Raw genomic sequence first — 23,389 nt, 5'->3', positions numbered from 1 at the left:
AACTGAATGTATGATCGGCAACGAATACAGTTTCGCCTCCGGTACAATATCCTTAACTCCTCATTATCACTTATCTGGTCTCTAGTCTCCCCCTAGTCATGACTCAAAGATTTCACGGAGGATCTTACACTACCAAGCGTTCCACTATCGTTCATCATCTTAGTGAACGCCCCATCTCTTAAAGTTGCTCTTAACAGGGTTCTGTAAACTATCAACTTTGTCTCCAAATATCTGGAAACTCTTTGGATGAGCTTCATCTTTTTATAGTGTATTACCCATTTATTTCTCTTCTGTTTTTAGCATTCTTTTATTAGGCCTAGCTTCTTTGCTGCAGGTACAGTTCTTCTAAAGAGCCCCAATATGCTAGCTTTTCCCTTAAGAAGGAGATCATCAGAAAATGCAAGGTTAATCTGTTATATAAATTGGTTATGGCAGCTGGTTATGATTAGCCTTCTTCAGGGCTAAATTGAAGATTATGGGAAAGAGTGGATCACCTCTAGCCGTAAATCCTTATTTAAGTCGAAAAGATTCCTTGCATTCAAAGATTCCCTTTGATTCTGGGTAGAGTGATTGCAAGGAATCTTGTTAGTTTTGCTGGGATTCAAAAATCTGCCATGCATTGTTACAAATTAGACTAGCGATCAGTGTTCTGTCCTCGGTAGGGTAAATGTCTCCCTACCGGAGATTGTAGCATCTGGTAATCTTTGCCAGAACTCTCTTAGGTATATTCAGAGCACTGGTCGATTGGGTCGCCATGCTCCCGAGTGTCCTGTTACTACTTTATTAGTTTATTATATTAGCATCTGGCAACTTTTAGCCGGATTTGTTGTTTTAAAGCCCCGTCATCTCTGATGAGATGATGGGTGGGCGGAGATCTATGGGCATTTTGGATTGCCTGCGTTCCTTCCCCCATCTTTTTGGTGGAACCGCCCGTCTAAAGCAATCTTAATGCATTGTTACAGCTCAGGCTTTCATTCGCTTGCTGGAAATGGACAAACAGATGTGGAGTGAAACGTGGTCCATTTTTGTTCCAAATGTCCTTCTTGTAAGAAACAGGATCCCTGGTAGACCTATCCTTTATTAGCCTACACCAGTAAATTCATCAATTACGTTTTCAGCTCATTTATGCAACAAGAATTGTTTAGGTCGTGTTTAAGAGGGATTTTCTCCCAATATTGTGGCAATCAAGTTTATTCCCTTTTTTTTGTGCAACAATGAATGAATCTAGAATTAGGAGGTCAAAGGGCCATCGAGGAGCATAGTGCCACGAATGAGGAAGAATTGATGTTACTATTTTGAAATGATTATTTAAAGTCTTATTAAGTTGTCTAATTGTGACTAAAAATTGGTCTATTTCCAGGCAGTGCAACAATAAAAACGATCTCCAGAATTACCTTGAAGGGTATTATGGAGCTAAACTAGCCCGTTTTTTAAGAGAGGATCATTTGCATGTGACTCACCGTCGTGAAGATAGAGAGCAATACTGGAATACGTAGGTAAATAGTTATACATTTAACTTAATAAATTAATGAACTAAGATGACAAAACTAACAAGGTTCCTTGCAATCACTCAACCCAGAATCGAAGGGGCGCGAGAAGATGCAAGGAATCTTTTCGACTTAAATAAGGATTTACGGTCTTTCCCATAATCTTCAATTTAGCCCTGAAGTAGGCTAATCATAACCAGCTGCCATAACCAATTTTATATAACAGATTAACCTGGTATTTTCTGATGATCTCGTTCTAAAGGGAAAAGCCAGCATATTGGGGCTCTTTTGAAGGACTGCATACCTGCAGCAAAGAAGCTAGGCCTAAATGAATGCTAAAAACAGAAGAGAAATAAATGGGTGATACACTATAAAAAGATGAAGCTCATCCAAAGAGTTTCCAAATATTTGGAGACAATGTTGATAGTTTATAGAACCGAATTGAGAGCAACTTTAAGAGATACGTAGACGAGCCTCTTTTTTATTCCTTTCGCTTTATTTGAAACATGTTAAAACATGTCAATTTTAAAGTGTGTGCAGGAGAGGGGATGGCTATAAGCGAAAGCGTAAACTACCTCATTAATATACTGTGCGTTACGTGTGAAATATACAGCATATACTTAATATAAAATATAATGTTCATACAACTGAAATGTATTGCCAAAAAGTTAGCGGAGAAGATCGCTTTGACCGGAAGGAGGAACTTCGCGGACCCCCCCGAACTTCCTAAGTGCAAAAAAAGGAAATCTGGGGCGAACAATCCCATATCGATAATAAATTTTCTGGAAACATGGTATTTTTATGCCATCAAGATGTTGGCATTGTTATTATGGATGATTTTTGGGAATATCGAGGTGCGGTCATCAATAAATACAATTTTTTTTGCTTTATACCAACGTTTCGGTAATTTTTACTGTCTTCTTCAGGGTAAAAAAGTTTGTGAAGTTTAATGTAGAGCTTCGAGTATCAACGACATCAACAGTTATAATGATATACTCGTAGCTCTACATTAAACTTCACAAACTTTTTTATAATACCCTTGAAGAAGGTAGTAAAAATTACCGAAACGTTGGTATAAAGCAAAAAAATTGTTTTTATTGACGACCGCACCTCGATATTCCCCAAAAATCATCCATCAACAACGGTCGAAATAAACCAAAACCATCGTTGTTATGTATGTTCCTGTAATGAAGTGAAGCTATTGAAGGAATCAATAAGTGTGACTGCTCAGAATCCCAATAAAATGTTGCGGGGGCCTTGCCGCTGAAAGCTCATCATTGAAAAGCTGATTCTATCATCTCAATGGTACTAATATATTAAATATTGTATCAAAACTCTAGTTTATTGAAATGGCGAACTAGTAAAACTGCGGTAAACGAAAAAGTAAAAAAAAAATGTTATGGAGGGGAGATCTTAGCAGAGCAGGTTTAGAAGTGCGCGAACTGTTTAGTGTGCTGGTGAACATAGCCGGCCTCTGGCCAGAACAGTCGAGTGTAAAACTATAGCGATGGACCAGTGGTGCTCTACTGGATCGAACTTCCGGCGAACTGGTGCCGCCGTCGTCTTAGTGCTGGTGTTTATTAGCGTATTCGGGCAGTTCGCAATCGCGGGACTACCTCCTCCACCACATCTCTCCACAGATTTAAGTAAGTCTGTCTTGTGTCTGTCTGTATTCTTTATTTTGTTTCCATTTTTCTGTATTAAGTACTATCTGGTTATTAGAGGCGCCACGATAGCCGGGGAGTGGTTAGAGGCGAGACCTGCAAAGCTAATATGTATTGTGTGATACTGGGCTCGATTCCCCGGTCTTAGGCCTTGGATTTTATTTAATGGTTAATGTAAGAAATTTACAGTAAAGTATGTTTGCTAGTCGCCTCCGTCCACGACACCTAATTGGTAGTTGGACGTTAAGCCCCGCCTGAAAAAATAGGCGATTACTTTACTTACTTTACTTTACTATCCGGTTATGCTGAGTTTTTTTTGTCGGTTTTCGTCCTACCGGCTTGAAAAAAGAGCCTCGCTTTGAATAAAATGGGCCTGAGTTGCCTGATTTCTACTTTCTCCCATTTCCGCTAGTAACAGAAAAGCATAGTAATCATGCAGATTTTCTTTTTCTAGTTTTCATCGGAAAATTCTGGAGCTTTTTTAAAAATTGGTCTGTCTGTATGTATCTAATATAACACAAAATCAAAAAGAACGCAAAAAGTTCCAAATTTTAATATTTCGTGTAGGTGCCACAATAACTGAAAGCATCACTTCATTGAAGCGTATTTGTTTACTACTAAAAATGTGAAGCATGTTGCCAAAATGGAGTTTGGCAAAATCCTCTTTATTCAATTATTGTTAATTTTCTCGAAAAAGTCTCCCAGATTTTCCCGAAAAATTGGTGTATTCAATTAGATAGATGCAAGTAGATTTACAGCTTTTAATTTCTGCATAGTTTTCTTGAAAATTCGTATTAGTGCAATATTCTCGGGAAAGGTTTTGGGTTTACTTCCCAGTAAGGTTACTTTTCAGTGTAATGTCCAGCTAAAAACAGCTGTGTTTGTAAGAATTAAATATGACGTAAGTGTTAGAAACGTAGGTAAAATACCTCCACCTCTAGTAAACCACTTTAAAATTAATTTTAAAAGAATAAGTACATTTCAAGTAAACCTTACATTAGTACTTATTACTCTCAGTTTTAAGAGTTCAACTCAATTGCTTTTCAAGGTAAAATAGTGCCAAAAAAAGTACAGAAAATTCGCACCACCAGTTGTGCCATTCTCTGCAATTTTATTTTCTATGCAAAAATTGTTTGCATGTCATTTAATTATTTAATATAATACCATAGATTACAATCAAATAGTACTTTAGGGAGAATTGTGCTCAAATCATCTTCCAGTATATTATTTCTTAAAAGATGGTACCAATAAAAGTAATGTAAACAATAAGGCGGCCAAATTTAAAGAAAATTATCGTACTTTTTTTTTGAAAATAAAAGTTTTACTGAAAATTTAAAACTAGGAAAACTTTTCACCACTTTATATCGTGTGTATAATTATTTTTTAAAAAAAAATTATAATAGGTACTCATTAAGATCTTTTTTTTTCATACGATATTTTCGTATTTCGTTTAAAAAAAGAAAAAAAGTTGCAATCTTGTTAAGGGAAATACATGACAGACTGTGAGAATGTTTTAACTTTGTTTACATTTTTGTTCATGTGCTCCAATCATTTTGAAGAGAGAGTTTATGCTGTCACTAACGAACCAGAGATCAGTTTAATTTGAAACTATGGTAACAAAAAACAAGGCAAGCCAAAACCATTGCCCATGGCAATTTCGGGCTAATTTCCCGTGAAGTCAATGAACATACGTATATATAAGCACGCCCAAAATTAAGTCTAACGGAACTACAAAATTATGTATAAGGTATTTATTGTATGTATAATACTTCAGATTGCATTGAAAAATAAAAAGTCTCGTATCTTATCGCAATTCACGTAAATAAGTTTTTCTGACATTTTAAGTTTTGCACTAAAAATACGTGTTCAATGTTTTACATTGAAGGAATCATCCCAGATCCCTAATAAAATCATAGTTCCCTTAGAAATATCTTGAAATCACGAGTTATAAGCCTATAATACTATTAAGTCCAAGTTCAAGTGAAAGCTTTTCAGTTTTATTCTAGAAATTAGAGTAGAACCTACTGTTAACTGAAGAAGGACTTAAGAAGAGAAAACCTCTCGTTTATAGACAGTTATTGTTACTGTTTTTTAATAAATATTTTGGGAGGATTGTCAGAATACCTTCTCCTTTGATAACCCTTCTGTAATTAATTTTCAAGAAATACTTACATTTCAAGCAAACCTTACGTTAGTACTTAGTACTCTTAAAAGAGTTCAACTCTATTGCTTTTTTCGATTTTACGTTTAACTTTTAGATAATTCATAAGAAATTAGTAGACCGAGTTGAAGAAGATCGTTGTATTTGTATAATAAAGACGCATTTCTTAGTGGTTGATTTCGGGTAAAAGTTAATAGTCGGGTCCTATCGCAGTACCTTATCCAAAATCTATGTTTTGCAAAACAATTACAGTTATAAGGGAGGGTTTGCCCTATATTTTTTTAAAGAAAATTTGGGAATTTTATCTTTTATAGAAAAAGAGAAAAAAATTGTCAAAGTTGGGTGTTTTTCAACGTGACACTTTTTTGTGCAGTTTTTGATGATCAACCCTTATACAACCGTCCTACCGGACAGTTTTAATCTCGCATTTGAACTTTTCTGCTATTTTTAATTGTATGTCTGGATAAAACTGAAAAAATTAAAATCTTATCTTGATCGTAATACTTATTTTCACAACGAGTAAGTGTTTTTATTTTATTTTATTTATTTTTGTTAACAAGCGATAAAAGACCCTGAGACAGCCAGCGGAGAGTAGCAGATACTAACTGATGCTCATCATTTGACTAGCATTTAGATTGCTCAACCGGACGGACGATTATTTCAACATCCCTCCCAAGAATGGATGCGATAGGTGAATCCGGAGGTAGACAAGGTAGTTGTTTATCTGTTGACCTGTAGAACAATGGCTGGGCGTGCAATGTAATATTGTGACCTCAGAGAGGGAGCTGCGGATAAGAAGTGACTGAAGCTCTTAGGCAAAATAAAAGAAGAAGAGGCAGTTAATCATGTCGAGAGCAAAACAATGGCCCCCCTACACCAAATTAGTGATAAATCAAATGATTATAAAGAATTAAACAGCTGTAGACTGTTGGTAATGGGGGGAATTAGCGACGGTAATTAAGTATCATGTTTTCTGTTCGCAAAAAGGTAGTTGCGTTTCTGCTTCTTTTAAGAGTAATTGAATTTTATCTTATTTAAATTTAATTCATTTTCTTTGCCAATTTTCTTAAAGCTACTTACCTTTAAGAAGCACAGTTAGCCCTAAATGCACAGTAAACAGCATTTTAGGCAGCCCACAATCCTTAGTGCATGTTAATAATGATTGCAAACGAAGAAGTAGAGATGAAGTTAGGTACTCCTTGGGCAGTTACAAGTCCATCCATATTAAATGACTATAAAAAGTGGAGACAACATGTAATACATTATTATGGTACATGTGAAAAATAAATTTCATTTGCAGTGTAGGATCTTGATCCAGGACCAGGCCAGGGTACCCTTGCTGACTTATTCTTTTTTTTTTTCTGTAAGGCAAGATAAGATCTTTACAGGGTGTTCCACTCTGGAAGGATCCATCTCCTTGGACTTATTTAAAAGAAAAGATGAAACTACCTCTTCTATCCTGGATAAACGTGTTGCAGTCCTAGTTTGCAATATGAGACTTCGTCCATTGGGGAAACCTGAGATGGGTTTATTACGCAAAAACGGCTATTTAAATCAAAAGTTTCCTTTTTCAAGTGGCCTTGTTAAGTACAGTCCTACCATTTACACATTTTTTTGGAAGTTAAAAGTGCTGCTGAAACCCCCAAATGTTCAGAAGTAAGTAGTAAGTAGTAATCGCCTATTTTTTCAGGCGGGGCTCAACGTCCAACTACCAATTAGGTGTCGTGGACGAAGGCGACTAGCAAACATACTTTACTGCAAATTTCTTTGATTAACCATTAAATAAAATCCAAGGCCTAAGACCGGGAATCAAACCCAGTACCACAATACATATTAGCTTCGCAGGTCTCGCCTCTAACCGCTCGGCTACCGTGGCGCCAAATGTTCAGGAAAATTCCTCGAATGACTGACTGTACCACTTTTCTGACTGGACTTTTTTTTCTACTTCTCTAACTTCTTTTAAGGCTTTGAAGATTCATTTCACAGAAGAATAAACTTTCATTTACTTTTTGTCAAAAGGTGGTAGTGAATTCTTTAAAAAAAAAATCAATACAAATATAAAGAATAAATAAGAAAAACATTGGATTACGAGATATAAAAAAACCATTGCAGCTGCTATATACTATATAATATAGCAACTAGATTATTGTGACAGAAAATATTATGATTGTACAGAAAAGTGTTACGACTAGTCTCTTAGATCATCGAGATAACACAGTGACAGAGATTTAGTGGGCCGTCAGACAAAGACAGTTGATTGGAGGTGCCCAGCTGTATATGCAAGTAGAGTCATGCGAGTTATGTAGACTTCTAGTGTTGACAATTTTTCTCCATTTCACAATAGAATTTCACGGCAAGACCCATTGTGTGCACACTGGAAAGTGTTTGTGCTCTGGCCATTTTTTTTTTGTTTGTCTGTCTGTCTGTTTGTTTGTTTGTTATTTTGTTGTCCAGTGTTATGGAGTAGATTAGTCGAGTGGGAATATTTACTGTAAGATCAATATTTATTATATTAAATTTGAATTTAGTGTAGATGTTCAGCTGATTGAAAATTGATAATTTGAAAGGAATAGGTGGGGGTAATTTTACAGGAAATTGATAATGTAAAGCCTAATACTACGAACCAAAACATGTTCGGCCATTTTGGAGTGTGACGAAGTTCGTACGTAAAGTTCATGTTGCGTAATCCGAATGAACGAAACATTAAGACAACATTTCAGCAAATGAGTGTGCAGAAGGCTGTGAATCCACTTTTGGCAAAAAAATAGTCTTGTATTACGCTACTGTTTCCGCTGATCATCTGCAGAGATAGAAATGGATACATTTTATGAGATACAGCTAGGAAATCCTTGGCTGTTCGGCTTACTTTATACATGATTTGTAGTTATTATCGTTTTTCTCTTCTACACTACTTGAAGTATTTTTCTTATGTTTACAGTTTTTCTTCTACCGTTTAAATTTTATGTGCACATTTTTTGTTTAAAAAAATATTTTATCATTATTACATTATTTATATTTATAAATATTATCGCCGACTGAATCGCCAGTGGCCCGGCGACTTCCTTGTAGGCTGAACACCTAAATCATTATTCTCCTATCTCTCCTCTCTCCTCCTTACATTCTCCTCTCTTCTAAAGATAGTGCTACCGCTGGATAGTTTGTCTCTCCTCCTGCTCTTCTCCTGCACCAGTTGAACATACTCATCACATTTACTCATTATATACATGTATACAGATTGTAAATTACTAAATAAATAAATAAAAAATTAAATTATTAGAATCACTGGTGTCCAAAAAAAGCGCAAAGTTAGTGCCAGTCTATCCTGATCAGGCTTCTCAAAATGTTGTTGTCTGTTTTAGACATTTTCGAACCAATTGCTCTTGGTGTAATATTTATTAATGGAATACAACTTCCAGTCTAGGTCAGATTCTCGCCAAAACCAAGCGGTTGATATTGACGCAAATTTAATATTCATTGTACGTGAGGATATCTATCCACAACTTATTATTATTGCATGGTGACTTTATAACTCGAAAATACTCGTAAAATGTGGTCCTAGAAAACTAGTGATAATATTATCAACTAGATGTAGTAGAAAAATTATTGGCTAATTTTGATATAGGTCGAATCGTGAGGGAAATGAGGAAATAATGTGGGTATCTAGCGGATGTTCAGTCAATAGACAATGTGTACAGCTGTCAGATGAGAATCAAAACACTGTACTGATAATTATTGTGACTTGTCACTACAGACGGCTTGTGCCAACCAATGTTGCCAACCTACAATTGTACTCAAAATATTCCCTTTTAAAAAATGTTGGCAGCATTACTTTCTTTGGGGTGGGGGGATGTTTAGAAAAAACAATGCAGAAGGAGTGGACCTGCTCTAAGTACTGGAAATCTTTTGCCTTCAAGCTTCATCCAGGAACCTGATTTGATCTCTAGTTTTATGCAGGTGAGAACTCCAACCATGTAATTCAGTAATATTGCGAAAATAGATCAATAAAAACACCGTTCAGGCCTGTTATTTTATTCGCAGAAATTACTAGTAATATATATATATACCACATTGGAAAACTATTCACTGTTTTTGCAGTGTTTATATACGTATATTTTTGTTTTGCATCCTATCTTCTAGTTTCCACTTTGTTTGCAAATTATTTCAGTTGAAGCAAACGCTATCTGACAAAAGATCTTCACCTTGAGATCTGAAGTAACATTATATTATAATCACTTGTGTAATTTTCTCTCACAATAAACAAAAGATAGCTTCAACTAGGATACTAGCATCTCACTAATATATCATTATTATTTTGTTGTTTTTTTAAAGAACCCCCGTAGCCCTTGAATTAGAAAATAAATAATACATTTTATTTATTTTTCTTATTTGTATACAGATTGGTTAAAGAACAATATTCATGGGTGAAGAAGTTGTTAAAAGGATGCTCTAGGTTTCAAAACTTTTTGTGCCCTTGTAGAATCTTTTTCTTTGCCCATCTTGATTCATTTTATTCTGTCGACTGTGGCGCCACGGTAGCCGAGCGGGTAGAGGCGCGAGACCTGCGAAGCTAATTTGTATTGTGGTACTGGGTTCGATTCCCGGTCTCCAGGCCTTAGATTTTATTTAATGGTTAATAAAAAGAAATTTACAGTAAAAAGTATGTTTGCTAGTCGCCTCGGTCCACGACACCTAGTAAATGGTAGTTGGACGTTAAGCCCCGCCTGAAAAAATAGGCAATTACTTTACTGTACTTACTTTACTTTATTCTGACGACTAACAAAATTGATTAGCCTGCAATTGAAGAGATCTTGGTGCAAAAAGGAGTTATCTACATTTTTTTCAGAAAATGTGTTCAGTGGCGCCCATTGTTGTATCTTCAATTCTACATCTTTTGGTGCATAAACGAGTCTTTATGCAGACTCGTTTATTATTACTTATTCTCTAACCTAGGTTAGATTTGGAGCAAAAATGAGTTTTCTACTGCAGATAACTTTCTTTTGCTCCAAACAGAAAAGATGACGCAATCAATCAAACGAAAATTTTTATATTAGGTTTATTTAATGTCTATATTAGGTAGATTTTTTTTTTTTTTATGATTCAAGGCGCGTCAACATCTTTGGTTATTGGCGCCCAGAGCTTTTTCCAGTGCACTGCCGGCCTCCGGACAGTGTTCTCTCTTTACAGACAACACTGTCCATCACCGGACAGTGAGCTGTAAGAAGCTCCTAGGAAGAGAAATATTATTATTATTATTGTTTTTTTTTTTTTTGGCGCATCAACAGCTGAGGTTATTAGCGCCCGGAGCTTTTTCCAGTGCACTGCCGGCCTCCGGACAGTGTTCTCTCGTTACAGACAACACTGTCCATCACCGGACAGTGAGCTGTAAGAAGCTCCTAGGAAGAGAAAATCTACGGGTCAGCTGCTGGATTCGAACCCGGGACCTCCGCGTGGAAGTCCAGTATGCTAACCTCATAGCTAATCCCTTCCCTGGTAGATATTATTATTTTCCTTTTTGACAGGCATAATAATATATCTAACATTCGACAAGACACAAAATGCCACTTAAAAGCTCAAAAACAAGAAATCTGTTGACTTAATATGAACTCAAGTTTTACTGAAAAATTATGATTTTCGTGCAAAAAAAAAGAGTTAGCTGCAAAATAACTTTTGCTTTATAGCAAGCTTAAAAAATGCCCTAGAAAGTTCAAATTGAGAGCCCCAAATGACCACCATCACAATATCCTTAACTAATCCTTACAGCAGACACAACATAAGGAGCACATCTTAAAGCTTATTTAGTTTTTTTGTCCCTACTAAAAATTTTAAAAAACTGTAGATTTTAGAAACTGTAGACTGCACCAAGCTCTGCAATTGCTATCTATAGCTTCTTCAACTGGGGTTATCGACGGAGAATAATAGAAAAGCCATGTGCACATTGTTATTATAAGGAAAACTAGTTGTAGGACAAGTAATTTAAATGTTTTTTTTTAAAAAAATAGATAAATAATAACATTAGCATTTCTAAAGTTTAGACTCACTAAATGGAGAACTCTCGGTCAATAAACTAAAAAAAAAAAGCCTCTCATCTCTTATTCGAAATGTTGACCTAAATAAATAGATATTAATGCAGTGCAAAAGAACTAATATTTTGCCAAATTACCTTCTCTACAATCCGTAAGTAATTTTGCGGTAGAGGTTCCCTCATAGATTTGTGTCTCTCATTCTAGGTCGATTTGTAAGTGACCTCCTTATCCAAGTGGTTCGGCAAGGAAATTACTATTCACATCTTGTATGGAGGCAATTATCTTGTTTCAATTTTTATTTTGAAAAGAAAAAGTTGCAGACATGGTGTAGTTTGGTAATTGTAAATTAAAAAAAAAAAAAAAAAAATCATAGTTTTAGGTGACTGATTTATTAATCCAGTAGGAAGATACAATGTTGCCAATTGCCAATTAGTGACCGTGAAAGTCGATGCACCAATTTTAGTATTTTTTTTTATTACTAGGCCAATCTTTCGACCTAGGGGACCAGGGCTTCAATTTTGTATTAATTTTTTTTTTTTTTTTTTTTTTTTTTTTTTTTAGCATTTATATGATAGTATGGAAAATCAATTATAGATGAAAAATTCTCTCAGGCAAATGGGATATTTTGAGGAAAGTGTAACCTCGCATAACCTTTCACACTCATAACTGATTCTTATGATCAAATGATCATCATACGATTTTATCCTCGCATAACCTTTTACACTCTAACTGCTTATTATGATCATCATACGATTCTATCCTCGCATAACCTTTTACACTGTAACTGCTTCTTATGATCATTATACGATTCTATCCTCGCATAACCTTTCACACTCTAACTGCTTCTTATGATCATCATACGATTCTATCCTCGCATAACCTTTCACACTCTAACTGCTTCTTATGATCATTATACGATTCTATCCTCGCATAACCTTACACACTGTAACTGTTTCTTATGATCACAATATGATCATCTTACGATTCTATCCTCGCATAACCTTTTACACTCTAACTGCTTATTATGATCATCATACGATTCTATCCTCGCATAACCTTTCACACTCTAACTGCTTATTATGATCATATGATCATGATACGATTCTATTCTCGCATAACCTTTCACACTCTAACTGCTTCTTATGATCATTAGACGATTCTATCCTCGCATAACCTTACACACTGTAACTGCTTCTTATGATCACAATACGATTCTATCCTCGCATAACCTTTTACACTCTAACTGCTTATTATGATCATATGATCATCATACGATTCTATCCTCGCATAACCTTACACACTGTAACTGTTTCTTATGATCACAATATGATCATCTTACGATTCTATCCTCGCATAACCTTTTACACTCTAACTGCTTATTATGATCATCATACGATTCTATCCTCGCATAACCTTTCACACTCTAACTGCTTATTATGATCATATGATCATGATACGATTCTATTCTCGCATAACCTTTCACACTCTAACTGCTTCTTATGATCATTAGACGATTCTATCCTCGCATAACCTTACACACTGTAACTGCTTCTTATGATCACAATATGATCATCATACGATTCTATCCTCGCATAACCTTTTACACTCTAACTGCTTATTATGATCATCATACGATTCTATCCTCGCATAACCTTTTACACTCTAACTGCTTCTTATGATCATTATACGATTCTATCCTCGCATAAACTTTTACACTCTAACTGCTTATTATGATCATCATACGATTCTATCCTCGCATAAACTTTTACACTCTAACTGCTTCTTATGATCATTATACGATTCTATCCTCGCATAAACTTTTACACTCTAACTGCTTATTATGATCATCATACGATTCTATCCTCGCATAACCTTTTACACTCTAACTGCTTCTTATGATCATTATACGATTCTATCCTCGCATAACCTTTTACACTCTAACTGCTTATTATGATCATCATACGATTCTATCCTCGCATAAACTTTTACACTCTAACTGCTTCTTATGATCATTATACGATTCTATCCTCGCATAACCTTTTACACTCTAACTGCTTCTTATGATCATCATACGATTCTATCCTCGCATAAACTTTTACACTCTAACTGCTTATTATGATCATCATACGATTCTATCCTCGCATAACCTTTTACACTCTAACTGCTTCTTATGATCATTATACGATTCTATCCTCGCATAACCTTTTACACTCTAACTGCTTATTATGATCATCATACGATTCTATCCTCGCATAAACTTTTACACTCTAACTGCTTCTTATGATCATTATACGATTCTATCCTCGCATAACCTTTTACACTCTAACTGCTTATTATGATCATCATACGATTCTATCCTCGCATAAACTTTTACACTCTAACTGCTTATTATGATCATCATACGATTCTATCCTCGCATAACCTTTTACACTCTAACTGCTTCTTATGATCATTATACGATTCTATCCTCGCATAACCTTTTACACTCTAACTGCTTATTATGATCATCATACGATTCTATCCTCGCATAAACTTTTACACTCTAACTGCTTATTATGATCATCATACGATTCTATCCTCGCATAACCTTTTACACTCTAACTGCTTATTATGATCATCATACGATTCTATCCTCGCATAACCTTTTACACTCTAACTGCTTATTATGATCATCATACGATTCTATCCTCGCATAAACTTTTACACTCTAACTGCTTATTATGATCATCATACGATTCTATCCTCGCATAACCTTTTACACTCTAACTGCTTATTATGATCATCATACGATTCTATCCTCGCATAAACTTTTACACTCTAACTGCTTATTATGATCATCATACGATTCTATCCTCGCATAACCTTTTACACTCTAACTGCTTATTATGATCATCATACGATTCTATCCTCGCATAACCTTTCACACTCTAACTGCTTATTATGATCATATGATCATCATACGATTCTATTCTCGCATAACCTTTCACACTCTAACTGCTTCTTATGATCAAATGATCATCATACGATTCTATCCTCGCATAAACTTACACACTCTAACTGCTTCTATCACTTTATGTTATTAATAGAGGCATGGGCTGTGTTCCAGTGGAAAACATTAGAAAAATATCCTACCCCAGTCATTTTGGGATAATTAGTTATTTCGATTCTTACATCAAGTCTTAACCTGTAATGAGCCTGATATATCGTATAAACGAGAAATATATAAAATGAGGAAAAACTATCGGTATCAATTCTCAGCAATAGCATTATCAGATCTACTTCTAGTATCTTATCGCACAGGGAAGATCAAACAATACATATCCTCCCTCCTTCAAACTACTAGATCAAGGGGGAGGAACAGAGAAACACAGATAGTGAGAGAGAGGTAAATCACCGTTACGAGAAGCACAGTTTTTGTTGCGTAATTAACACTATGGTGCATTTCGCCGGGGGGGTCAGTTAGAATGGTTAATGAGCTGGAGCAGGTTTAAGGTCACACCTCTGGACAAGGTCATCCCCCTCTCACCGCCGTTGGAAGCGGCGAAGGTGGTGATTCCTTGAGATTTTCGTATTCTCCATCTAACTGCAGGAAGTTGCAAAGAAAAAAAAAAATGATACACATCCTTTCAAAGTTCCTGGACATAAATGTGAAGTTTCCATTTTAATTTTTGTAGACGGTGTACTTGAAAAGGTAAATTAAAAAAAAAAATAAAAAAGATTATTATTAACGAAGGATGAGTCAGCTGGGTGTATAAAAATAATCGTGAGTCAGAAGAAAATTTAATTTTTCTTTATTATTAACTGAATATAATTGCGAGGGAAAAAAATGAGTATGATGTAAAACATTTAAAACTTCCTTTTGCAATTATAAAAAAATAAATGGTTAAATCTCAATCCTCATTAATTTTTTTAAAGTTTATTTGTTTCTGACTTACAAAAATATATACTGAGTGCGCATTTGAAAATATCTCTGGCCGTTTGATTAAGTTTGGTTTTGAAAGCTCGAACTGAGTTATTGTAGGTCTTAGCCACCATCGTCGGTCTGCATGGTATTTTCCAGACACCATGGTACTTAGACATTTGTCCTTTCTTTTCATTGAAGGTAAGTCTAGCCTTATTTTCTGTTTTTAAATAGTTTGTAAACCACAGCGCTCTTTGAAGGCCGTACTGTACGCTGCATTTTATTTTGCAAAAACTAGCAAGTCTATAGAGGCTGTTTTTTTTTGCTAGTGTCCCTGGGCAACTTGGCAAGCGACAATCAGTACAGGTGTCCGTTGGTTAATTAGAAGATAGAGCTGCCTAAAAGTTTTGGTAGATCCAACTTGAATGTAATGTTTCCAAGTCAAGACTAGTTTCGAATCGAATTAGATAGTTACAAAAAATGGTTGCTCTTTTAACTAGCTTTAATAGGATGAATAAATAAATTGCCATTTCAGTCGAGATAATTTTTTTTTGCCAAGCTTTCGACCTAGAGACTAGGTCCATCTTCAGGGCTAGTTTACAAAGTAATATTTTTACATTACAGGGTTGGTGTGTCTTCTGTCTTGTCTGTTCATGGACATAATAGCTCATGCGAGCTCCCACCGGACTTGATTAGACTTTATTACGAAGGAGCAGACGGAAGTCCAGCTCCTGCTTCTTTCTTTTTAATACTACCTTGGCAAAGGTCGCCACCCGGTCCCAGCAATCTCTAAGAGAGAGCATAATCCCTACTATGTTCTCGGGCGTAATTCGCCCGATCTCTTGCTCCAAGCTCTCTCTCTTTCCGGTACCCATCTATCACCCAGAAAGAATGTGTGATGGGCGTCATCGAGGTCAGAGTCTCCGAAGACGCATGACGGGTCTCCAACTTTCCCCATCCTGTACAGGTACGAGGTGAAACACCCGTGCCACGTAAGAAACTGGGTGAGGTAGTAGTCGACCGCGCCATGCTCTCTTCCGGCCCACACAGAAGGGTTGCCAATGAGCCGTGCAGTCCATCTGCCTCGGGTGTCCGTCCGCTACCTCTCATGCCGGGACCGAATTGAGTGATCCCTGTCCACCACTTTCGCCTCCGATCTTCCAAGAACTTCCCTTAAATCATAAACCATCATACGTTCCTAGGCCATCAAATCGATGGGGATCACTCCAGCCACCACGAGTGCCGCAGGCTCCGAGACCGTTCGATAGGAAGAGGCGATCCTGAACGCTCCTCTTCTTTGTACCGAAGCCATCTGCTTCCGGTACTTTTCCTAATAATGATAATAATAGTAATAATAATAATAACAGAGAACTCTAGCTGTTTTAGTTCCAATTTGCCTTTAATGTTATCATGACATAAACTACGAATAGTTTCATATCAACTATAAACCTACGACCTCCACTAGTTTGCAAAACTAATAAACATTCTGCCTTTTACTCCGTTAGCAAATTATAGTAGACCATTTTTACAAGCAAAATTAAAAGCGGGAGCTCCGCCCTCTAGCGGTCGATGTAAAGCTTGGTTAATCAGGATGATTTGTATAAGGTCAGTTTGGCAGGTTTGTCTATTATTTTTTTTCCTTTCTTTAATTGGAGGTAATTCTCTCCCTCTCAATGGCACTGCCACCCAGTTAGTTGGGACCTGGCCTCCTAGATAATTAATGGGAAGTATTGCTATAATGTCGAATTTTCTATTTTTATTTATCGAAAACGACTCTCCACAATTTACTTTTAACTTCGGATACACACTGCTTGTGCTGGAAACCAGGTGGTAACTCGTACTTGCAACATTTCCTTACGAAATTTAAGGGAACTTTTAGATTTGTGGAAGGGGCAAAGTTCCCTCAAATAAAGTACGTCACACTGTAAAGAATGAGTCTTCTCACCTTAGAAATATGAATGGAAATCAAATCATTCATAAAAATGGTGAATCTAGTCAAGGAAACCTGAAGGCACATGAATGAAATAAAAGGATATGAATGGGGGTGAAAGATTTTGCAGTTAATTAAACCCAGTAAAGCAATTGTTTCTTGCCCCTCTTTAGAATTGGGAGACGAACAAACTTACAGACATTTTTGTAGTAAAATAATTACACGGACCTCTAATCAGCCACTTCCTGTGTAATATACACCATTCTGTCCGTTCATCGCCAGAACAGAATGTCAGTGTACCTTTATTTATTCGATGAACCCACTGGAAACAGGAAATAACGAAAGAGATTTAGCAAACAAAAATAAGACGAACAAAAAAAAAAGAAGGAAGACGGAGGAGATAGAAAGAGAGAAATGGCGAGAAGGAAGATAGATACGTAGATCAGTTGCCATGGTATTTTGCACATTGTGTTTAAATAATATGGACTCTGCTGTCTTCATTAGATGGTCTGCTTGTTGCCAGACTGCAATTATTCGGACATTACTATCTCTTTTCAAGAAAATAATGATCATAATACACAGTGCAAATTTTAAAAAAAAATTGTTTGGAATCACTCGCAGGACTTACCCCTTGGGAAGATAGTAATTAGAGCACCAAGTTTCGGGCCATGTTCTTCATAATAGAATCGAATTTAATCTAGATTTCATGCTTAACTTTAATTTTCTGTTATGTATTAATAATTGCTAATATTAGGCAAAACAGTAAAATTCGCTGAAAACACTTTTCGATTGAATTCGTCTATTAGGTATCGATTTCATCCAATAGGTATCGATTTCATTTAATTCGTATCTTGTTTAGGTTATCATGGAATGTTATCCACAATCAAAATTAGTGGTACTGATGTACAAAAAGAAGGGAAATTGACACTTGGACTGATTACTGGTAGAAAAATTTTATTTACAATAATTAGCAGACAATCTAAAAAACTTGTATTAACGAACTTGGAGTTTATGCTATAAAGTTTGTTAGTGTTGACAAATATACAGATGTTGTAAATTTTTTTTTCAAGGTTAGAAACTTACTTCATTTTTCAAAAAACACTAATTGATTAATATTATCTGTGTAGGCACAATCAATAGACTTTCCAACTGTACAAGGTTAGCTGATACTGTATACAGAATTTGGGAAACAGATGGTCACTGATGCTTGTCGGAACTGTGAAAACGAATTCTTTTGAAGAAAAGGTAGACACAAAGATAACAATTATCCATTTTATTTTCTTTCTTTCTTAAATTGGGTGAAAATAGTGATTAGGGATCTCCAATTCCAAGAAATTATTGACGAAGTGTTAATGGCCCTGGGGGATTTCTTTTTTTTTTTTACGCAGAGATATTAAAGGGATTTTTAACCCTAATATTATTGCTTTATCAGATACGACAACTTTAGAGATCTCCATTATTTGTAAATTACTACACAGAAGATTGTAATACCTTGTTCAGTGGTTGGAAAAAAAGCTGCAGCAAGAAATTTGTTCATTTTTAAGTAGTATCAAAAAAACGAAGTTAGATATTCTTGAGGATAAATGGTCTGCATTTTTGTTCATTGGATTTTTCATTGTCAAGGCAGATTGTTTTGGAAAAATCGTATCTAGCGAAAGATTCCGTGTATAGACACATTGCAATGTTTGGCAATCCTTATTTCTCAGACGGTTGATGTAGTAGCTGATACAGTTCAGTTAAAGTGTTCATCTGGAAGGGTTAGACCTTTTTCTTTTTTTATGCTAAGAGTGTTCGATATTTTCTTATTGATGAAGCAAAAAAAAAGGCAGTCAGATCTTATGTTTTTGCAGCGGTAGAGGTTTTAAGTGGTTTAACTTTTTGTTATTTTATTTGTTTATCAATATATTACATTCTTCTACTGCATGAGGGAAGTTCTGCGGTCATAACAAATTTTCGATTTCGTGTTTTTTTCACCATCCATTTTGAAGTCACTTGAGTCAAATAAAGAAAAAGCTTTTAAAAGAAAATAGTCTCTCTTTATGTGTGTGTTTGCAGTAAATATCTCAAAAGCTAAAAATCAAGAGAAGCTGAATCCCTTATATTTAAATTGAGCCCCACCAGCAGATTGGTAACATTGTTGATCTTAAATCTCTCAACTAGAAACATCACTTTACTAAGAGAATTTATTTTCTTAAAGATGGATTCCTAGAGAACCTGTGAATCAGCTGATTCTGGATCATTGAAGATTTTTTTTTATTTTGAACAGACGATGATGCCATCTGTAGTCCCTCAATCTTTTTGCAATATTGCTTCAGTTAGAGCAGCGATTCCCAACCTTTTTTGGCTCGCCTACCACTTCACTTGGTAGTACCAATCATGCTAAATTGTACCACTTCGTAAAAATGGTTGTATTTCGTGAAATTTGTTATTCCGAGTGTGTTATTTTATTATTATCATCTTTATTTGTATAGAGATACAAATTTATCTGTTACAAAGGACTTCAAAGTTCATGTTCACTTTACAAACTTTGTAAAGTGTAAGATCTCTTAGTTTTAAAACTTTTTTGAAATAAAATTTAATGTTGCTTGAATAGAACTTACTCATTACAATCAGTCTCTTTAAGCAGATTTTTGTACATAGTTATCATTTAAGTTCATTCACATGATAATTCTGTTAAATTTTCTTGTATCTTTTATTGACAATGACATGGCTTTTCCTAAATTTTCTTTCTAGAAGGGGGTTTTGAAATCCAATTATCATTTGTGTTTTTGGGTTTTGGGAAAATACTCCATGAAAGACAATTTTAATAGGATGAAAAAATAATTGCCATTTCAGTCGAGTAAAATTTATTTTGCCGAGCTTTCGACCTAGGGACTAGGTCATCTTCAGGGCTGTGGAACATGTTTACCGATTGTTAACAATGATTCTATTAAAATGAATATGTATAATATAATGAAATTTACAAATAATTATTTACCTAGTTTATAAAGTAATATTTTTACATTACAGGGTCGGTGTGTCTTCTGTCTTGTCTGTTCATGGACTGAGTGTGATCGGTCTGTGTGTGATATGTGTTGAAGTCAGTGTTGCCAATTGTCAAGTATTTTGTAGTAAGTTTGCGTATATATTGTTTAAATTGTTACTGTCAGTTTTGAAATTTAGACTGTATTCTGTCTTATATCATTTCTAGCACTTTCCTTTTTTGTGTGTTGGTTTCTGGTTTAAGAATCTTTGTGTTTGGGAAATCGAAAGTGTGATGATTTTCCTGTGCTATGTAAGAAAAGTGCTGTGGTGTTCTTTTTTAGTTTTGTGTCGTAAGAGTGTTGGTACAGTCTTTTTTTTTAAATACTGTGATGTTTCGCCTGTATATTTTTTGTGACAGTCTTTGCATTCAATTTCGTATATAAGATTTGATTGTTTGTCCTTTTCAGTCTGGTCTTTTAGTTTCGAAAAAAATTGTCTTTTTGAGTTGTTGACAATTTTAATCTTGTTAAATGTGCTATTACGTATATTTTCTCGTATATCTTGAGACAGACTTACTTTATTCCTGTACATATTAACAACTTTACTGTATAATATTATTAATTAAAATAATTTTTATGAATTATTGAAAAAAAACGTATCTAAGATATTTTTATGATTTAATTTTTAATGTCCGCTATTATTGATTATTTTTCGCGTACCACAGGTTGGGAAACGCTGAGTTAGATGTTGAATCACCCCGGTGATGTGTAGCCTTATAGAAATGATAGATAATAGATCGTTTTCTGGGTCACAAAAGCTCTAGGACCACCCAAGTAACTATTAGCCAAGTTTAATGTAGATTTATCAAATTGATTTGTGAAAATGGATAATAGGAGAAAGTTCTACTTGTGTGTCTTCGAGTTTCCTTCCTTTGTCACGTCCACAATATTCTATCAACTTGCTGTCAGAAAAATAATAATAAAAGATTATAATACTGATTGATTGATGTAATAGGACAGAGCACCCCCCATCAAATTGAAAGCCGTTCCTAAATAGAAGTTAAGCAATCCGATCATAGCAAAGCTTTTCAAAACCTCTCCCTCCCATTTTGTGGCCCGCCAGTTGACTCGCACGCACCATTGATTGCAACGTTGTTAAAACTGTTGTCGAGCGTAGTTGATTTTGATTCTGTTGTTAAGGTTATAACAATAAGAATAAGAAAGCATAGAGGTTAAAGAAAAAAAAAAAAGACAAGCATTAATTGTTTGGGTTAAAGTGGAAGGTTAAGTTTAAACAGATTTCCCCTTTATTCACCCCCCCTCCTTACTGCAACCGGAAATATGGTGTAATAGTTGTTTGGGGGTGGCATTTCTTTATAAACTATTTGTTCCTGAGTGTAAATGGACTGTCGTCAGACGTGGGCTTCTTTTACTCACGTCTTCAGCAGCGCTAGCCGACCTCCTGCTTTTGCCCTTGATTGTAAACTTTGATGTACCTGAACTACAATAAACAAGTAAGCCATAATATGGTTGTTGTTACTTTCTATTGACGCTACTCTATGCGTTTAGATTTTCGGTTTTCACCAGTAATACTCGTTTTGAGGCCATTTTTTTTTGTTCCAAGAAGTGGTTTTTACAAAATTTTTGTTTGTATTGGTCTTTTTTTAATATTGTATACAAAAGAAAAATCCATAATCATAAAAAGAAAACTTTTTACAGATTCATCCTCTCAGATATGGACCCAATTTGTTCTCCCAAAAACCGCTGACTTTGCCATGTCGTTAAATCAATGGAGGACCTGTAAGCATTAACTTAAAACATTAACATCAAGCATTTGTTTCTTTAAACTGAAATCAGGTGTCTCGCTTATCTTAACTTTGTTTTACTTATACAAGTGAAACTCAAGTTTTAACTTTTGTTGTGATAGATTCATTGCTTTTATAAAATTTGATTGACAATATAATAACTAACAATTACAAAATACTGAAACATTAATCTTTATATTTTACTAGCAGCCTCAACTTTGTGTTGTTGACATCGTATTATTGCAGTTTCCATGGTTATTAAGTAAATCTATCTCCTAGGATTCAGGCACGTAAAAATATCGTAGTTATAATCCAGTAAATCATTAACCGTTAAGATTTAAACATTTCAAGATTTCCAAGATATCATAATACGTAACAATTTTTGTTTTCTCTTAGTTGACGATCGTGACCAAATTCCCTAAATTATAATTTCATTTAGAAAAATATATTTTTCTAAGTCTTCATGAATGTGTGAGTGTAAATTGAAAAGAAGTTGGGCACAACTTCCAACTGTGCAAAGAATTCTAGAGATACTTCAAGTTTGATCCAGGTACTTTGGGATAATTGAAGTGCTTCAAGTTTTGATGCTTTCTGAAAACTTTAAAAGAAAAACTAAAATAAGTTTCACAGAAAAATAAAGTACATAATTTTTACAACAAAACTATTAGATCTATTTTCGGGAGGGTGGAAATGAAAATTAGCATTCCAAAAAAAGAAAACAAAAATGCACAAAGTTTGACTTAATTTAATTTGATTATAATATATGATACTTCTTAATTTCAGAATGTTACGAGCGGGTGTCGATAGGCAAACGACTGAACTATACAGACATCAGCGTCAACGTCACACTAGCCACGGTACGACTGTGCGAACAAGAATGCGAACGAATCATGTGCCAAGCTTTCAGTTTTGGGTTAGTTTTGTGTTTGTCTTTTTAGAATTATTAAGTACGAATGACTTTATATCGAATCCCTCGCTTTTCTATTTGCTAGCATCTGGGAAAGTGAAGCGACCGACCAATGGCCAGGAATGGGACAGCCATCCAGGCCCTCACTTAGGAATAATGAAGAACATTAAGGCCATTGAAACAATGGTTTTGCGAAAAGCTTTACAAACACGGGAACAAGTAAATGCTTGGACTTTGTAAGTCTAGAACTGAAGATGTACTCAGCTTGTGGTGCTTTCGGTTGCTGGATTTTGATTGTGTCCTAAATGAGGAACTGAAGAGGTTGTGGTTTGGGGACTTTGGTATTCTGAGACCTGTGAAGGTCATATCGCCTCCGAAAAAAAAAAAACGACTAATGGGTGAAACCGTACACTAAAAGAAATAAGGGAGGTATCTTAGGCACAATAAACCTTAATGGCGACAGTACCTTGGGAAAAACTGCCCCTTCTTAGATTTAAACACTAAACTTCAACCTTATAAGTGAGATTAGTCAATGGAATATTAATTGA

The 23,389-nt window shown here is 35.2% G+C and overlaps 1 protein-coding gene across 9 annotated transcripts in view; it reads left to right on the top strand.

The window, feature by feature from the left end:
• Positions 1-23,389, top strand: part of LOC141455206 (uncharacterized) — a 78,192-nt gene that overhangs the window by 3,657 nt on the left and 51,146 nt on the right. Inside the window, exons 1-4 of one of the 9 annotated variants that reach the window (XM_074130087.1) lie at positions 18,005-18,109; positions 18,294-18,411; positions 22,718-22,847; positions 22,927-23,077. In XM_074130087.1, the coding sequence (XP_073986188.1) occupies positions 22,998-23,077 (80 nt within the window). In that variant the 5' untranslated portion in view covers positions 18,005-18,109; positions 18,294-18,411; positions 22,718-22,847; positions 22,927-22,997. Of the gene's footprint in view, positions 1-1,360; positions 1,497-2,918; positions 3,134-4,665; positions 4,899-5,872; positions 6,025-18,004; positions 18,110-18,293; positions 18,412-21,906; positions 21,930-22,465; positions 22,485-22,717; positions 22,848-22,926; positions 23,078-23,389 lie in introns of those variants that run through there. The other 8 variants (XM_074130086.1, XM_074130088.1, XM_074130090.1 and 5 more) reach the window with 8 other exon arrangements.

This window comes from Rhodnius prolixus, unplaced genomic scaffold, assembly GCF_049639745.1.
Source record: "Rhodnius prolixus isolate KJV_2025 unplaced genomic scaffold, Rpr scaffold_33, whole genome shotgun sequence".
Classification (NCBI taxonomy): domain Eukaryota; kingdom Metazoa; phylum Arthropoda; class Insecta; order Hemiptera; family Reduviidae; genus Rhodnius; species Rhodnius prolixus.
The sequence above is the reverse complement of the archived record's forward strand: the minus strand, read 5'-3'. Positions and strand labels throughout refer to the sequence as shown.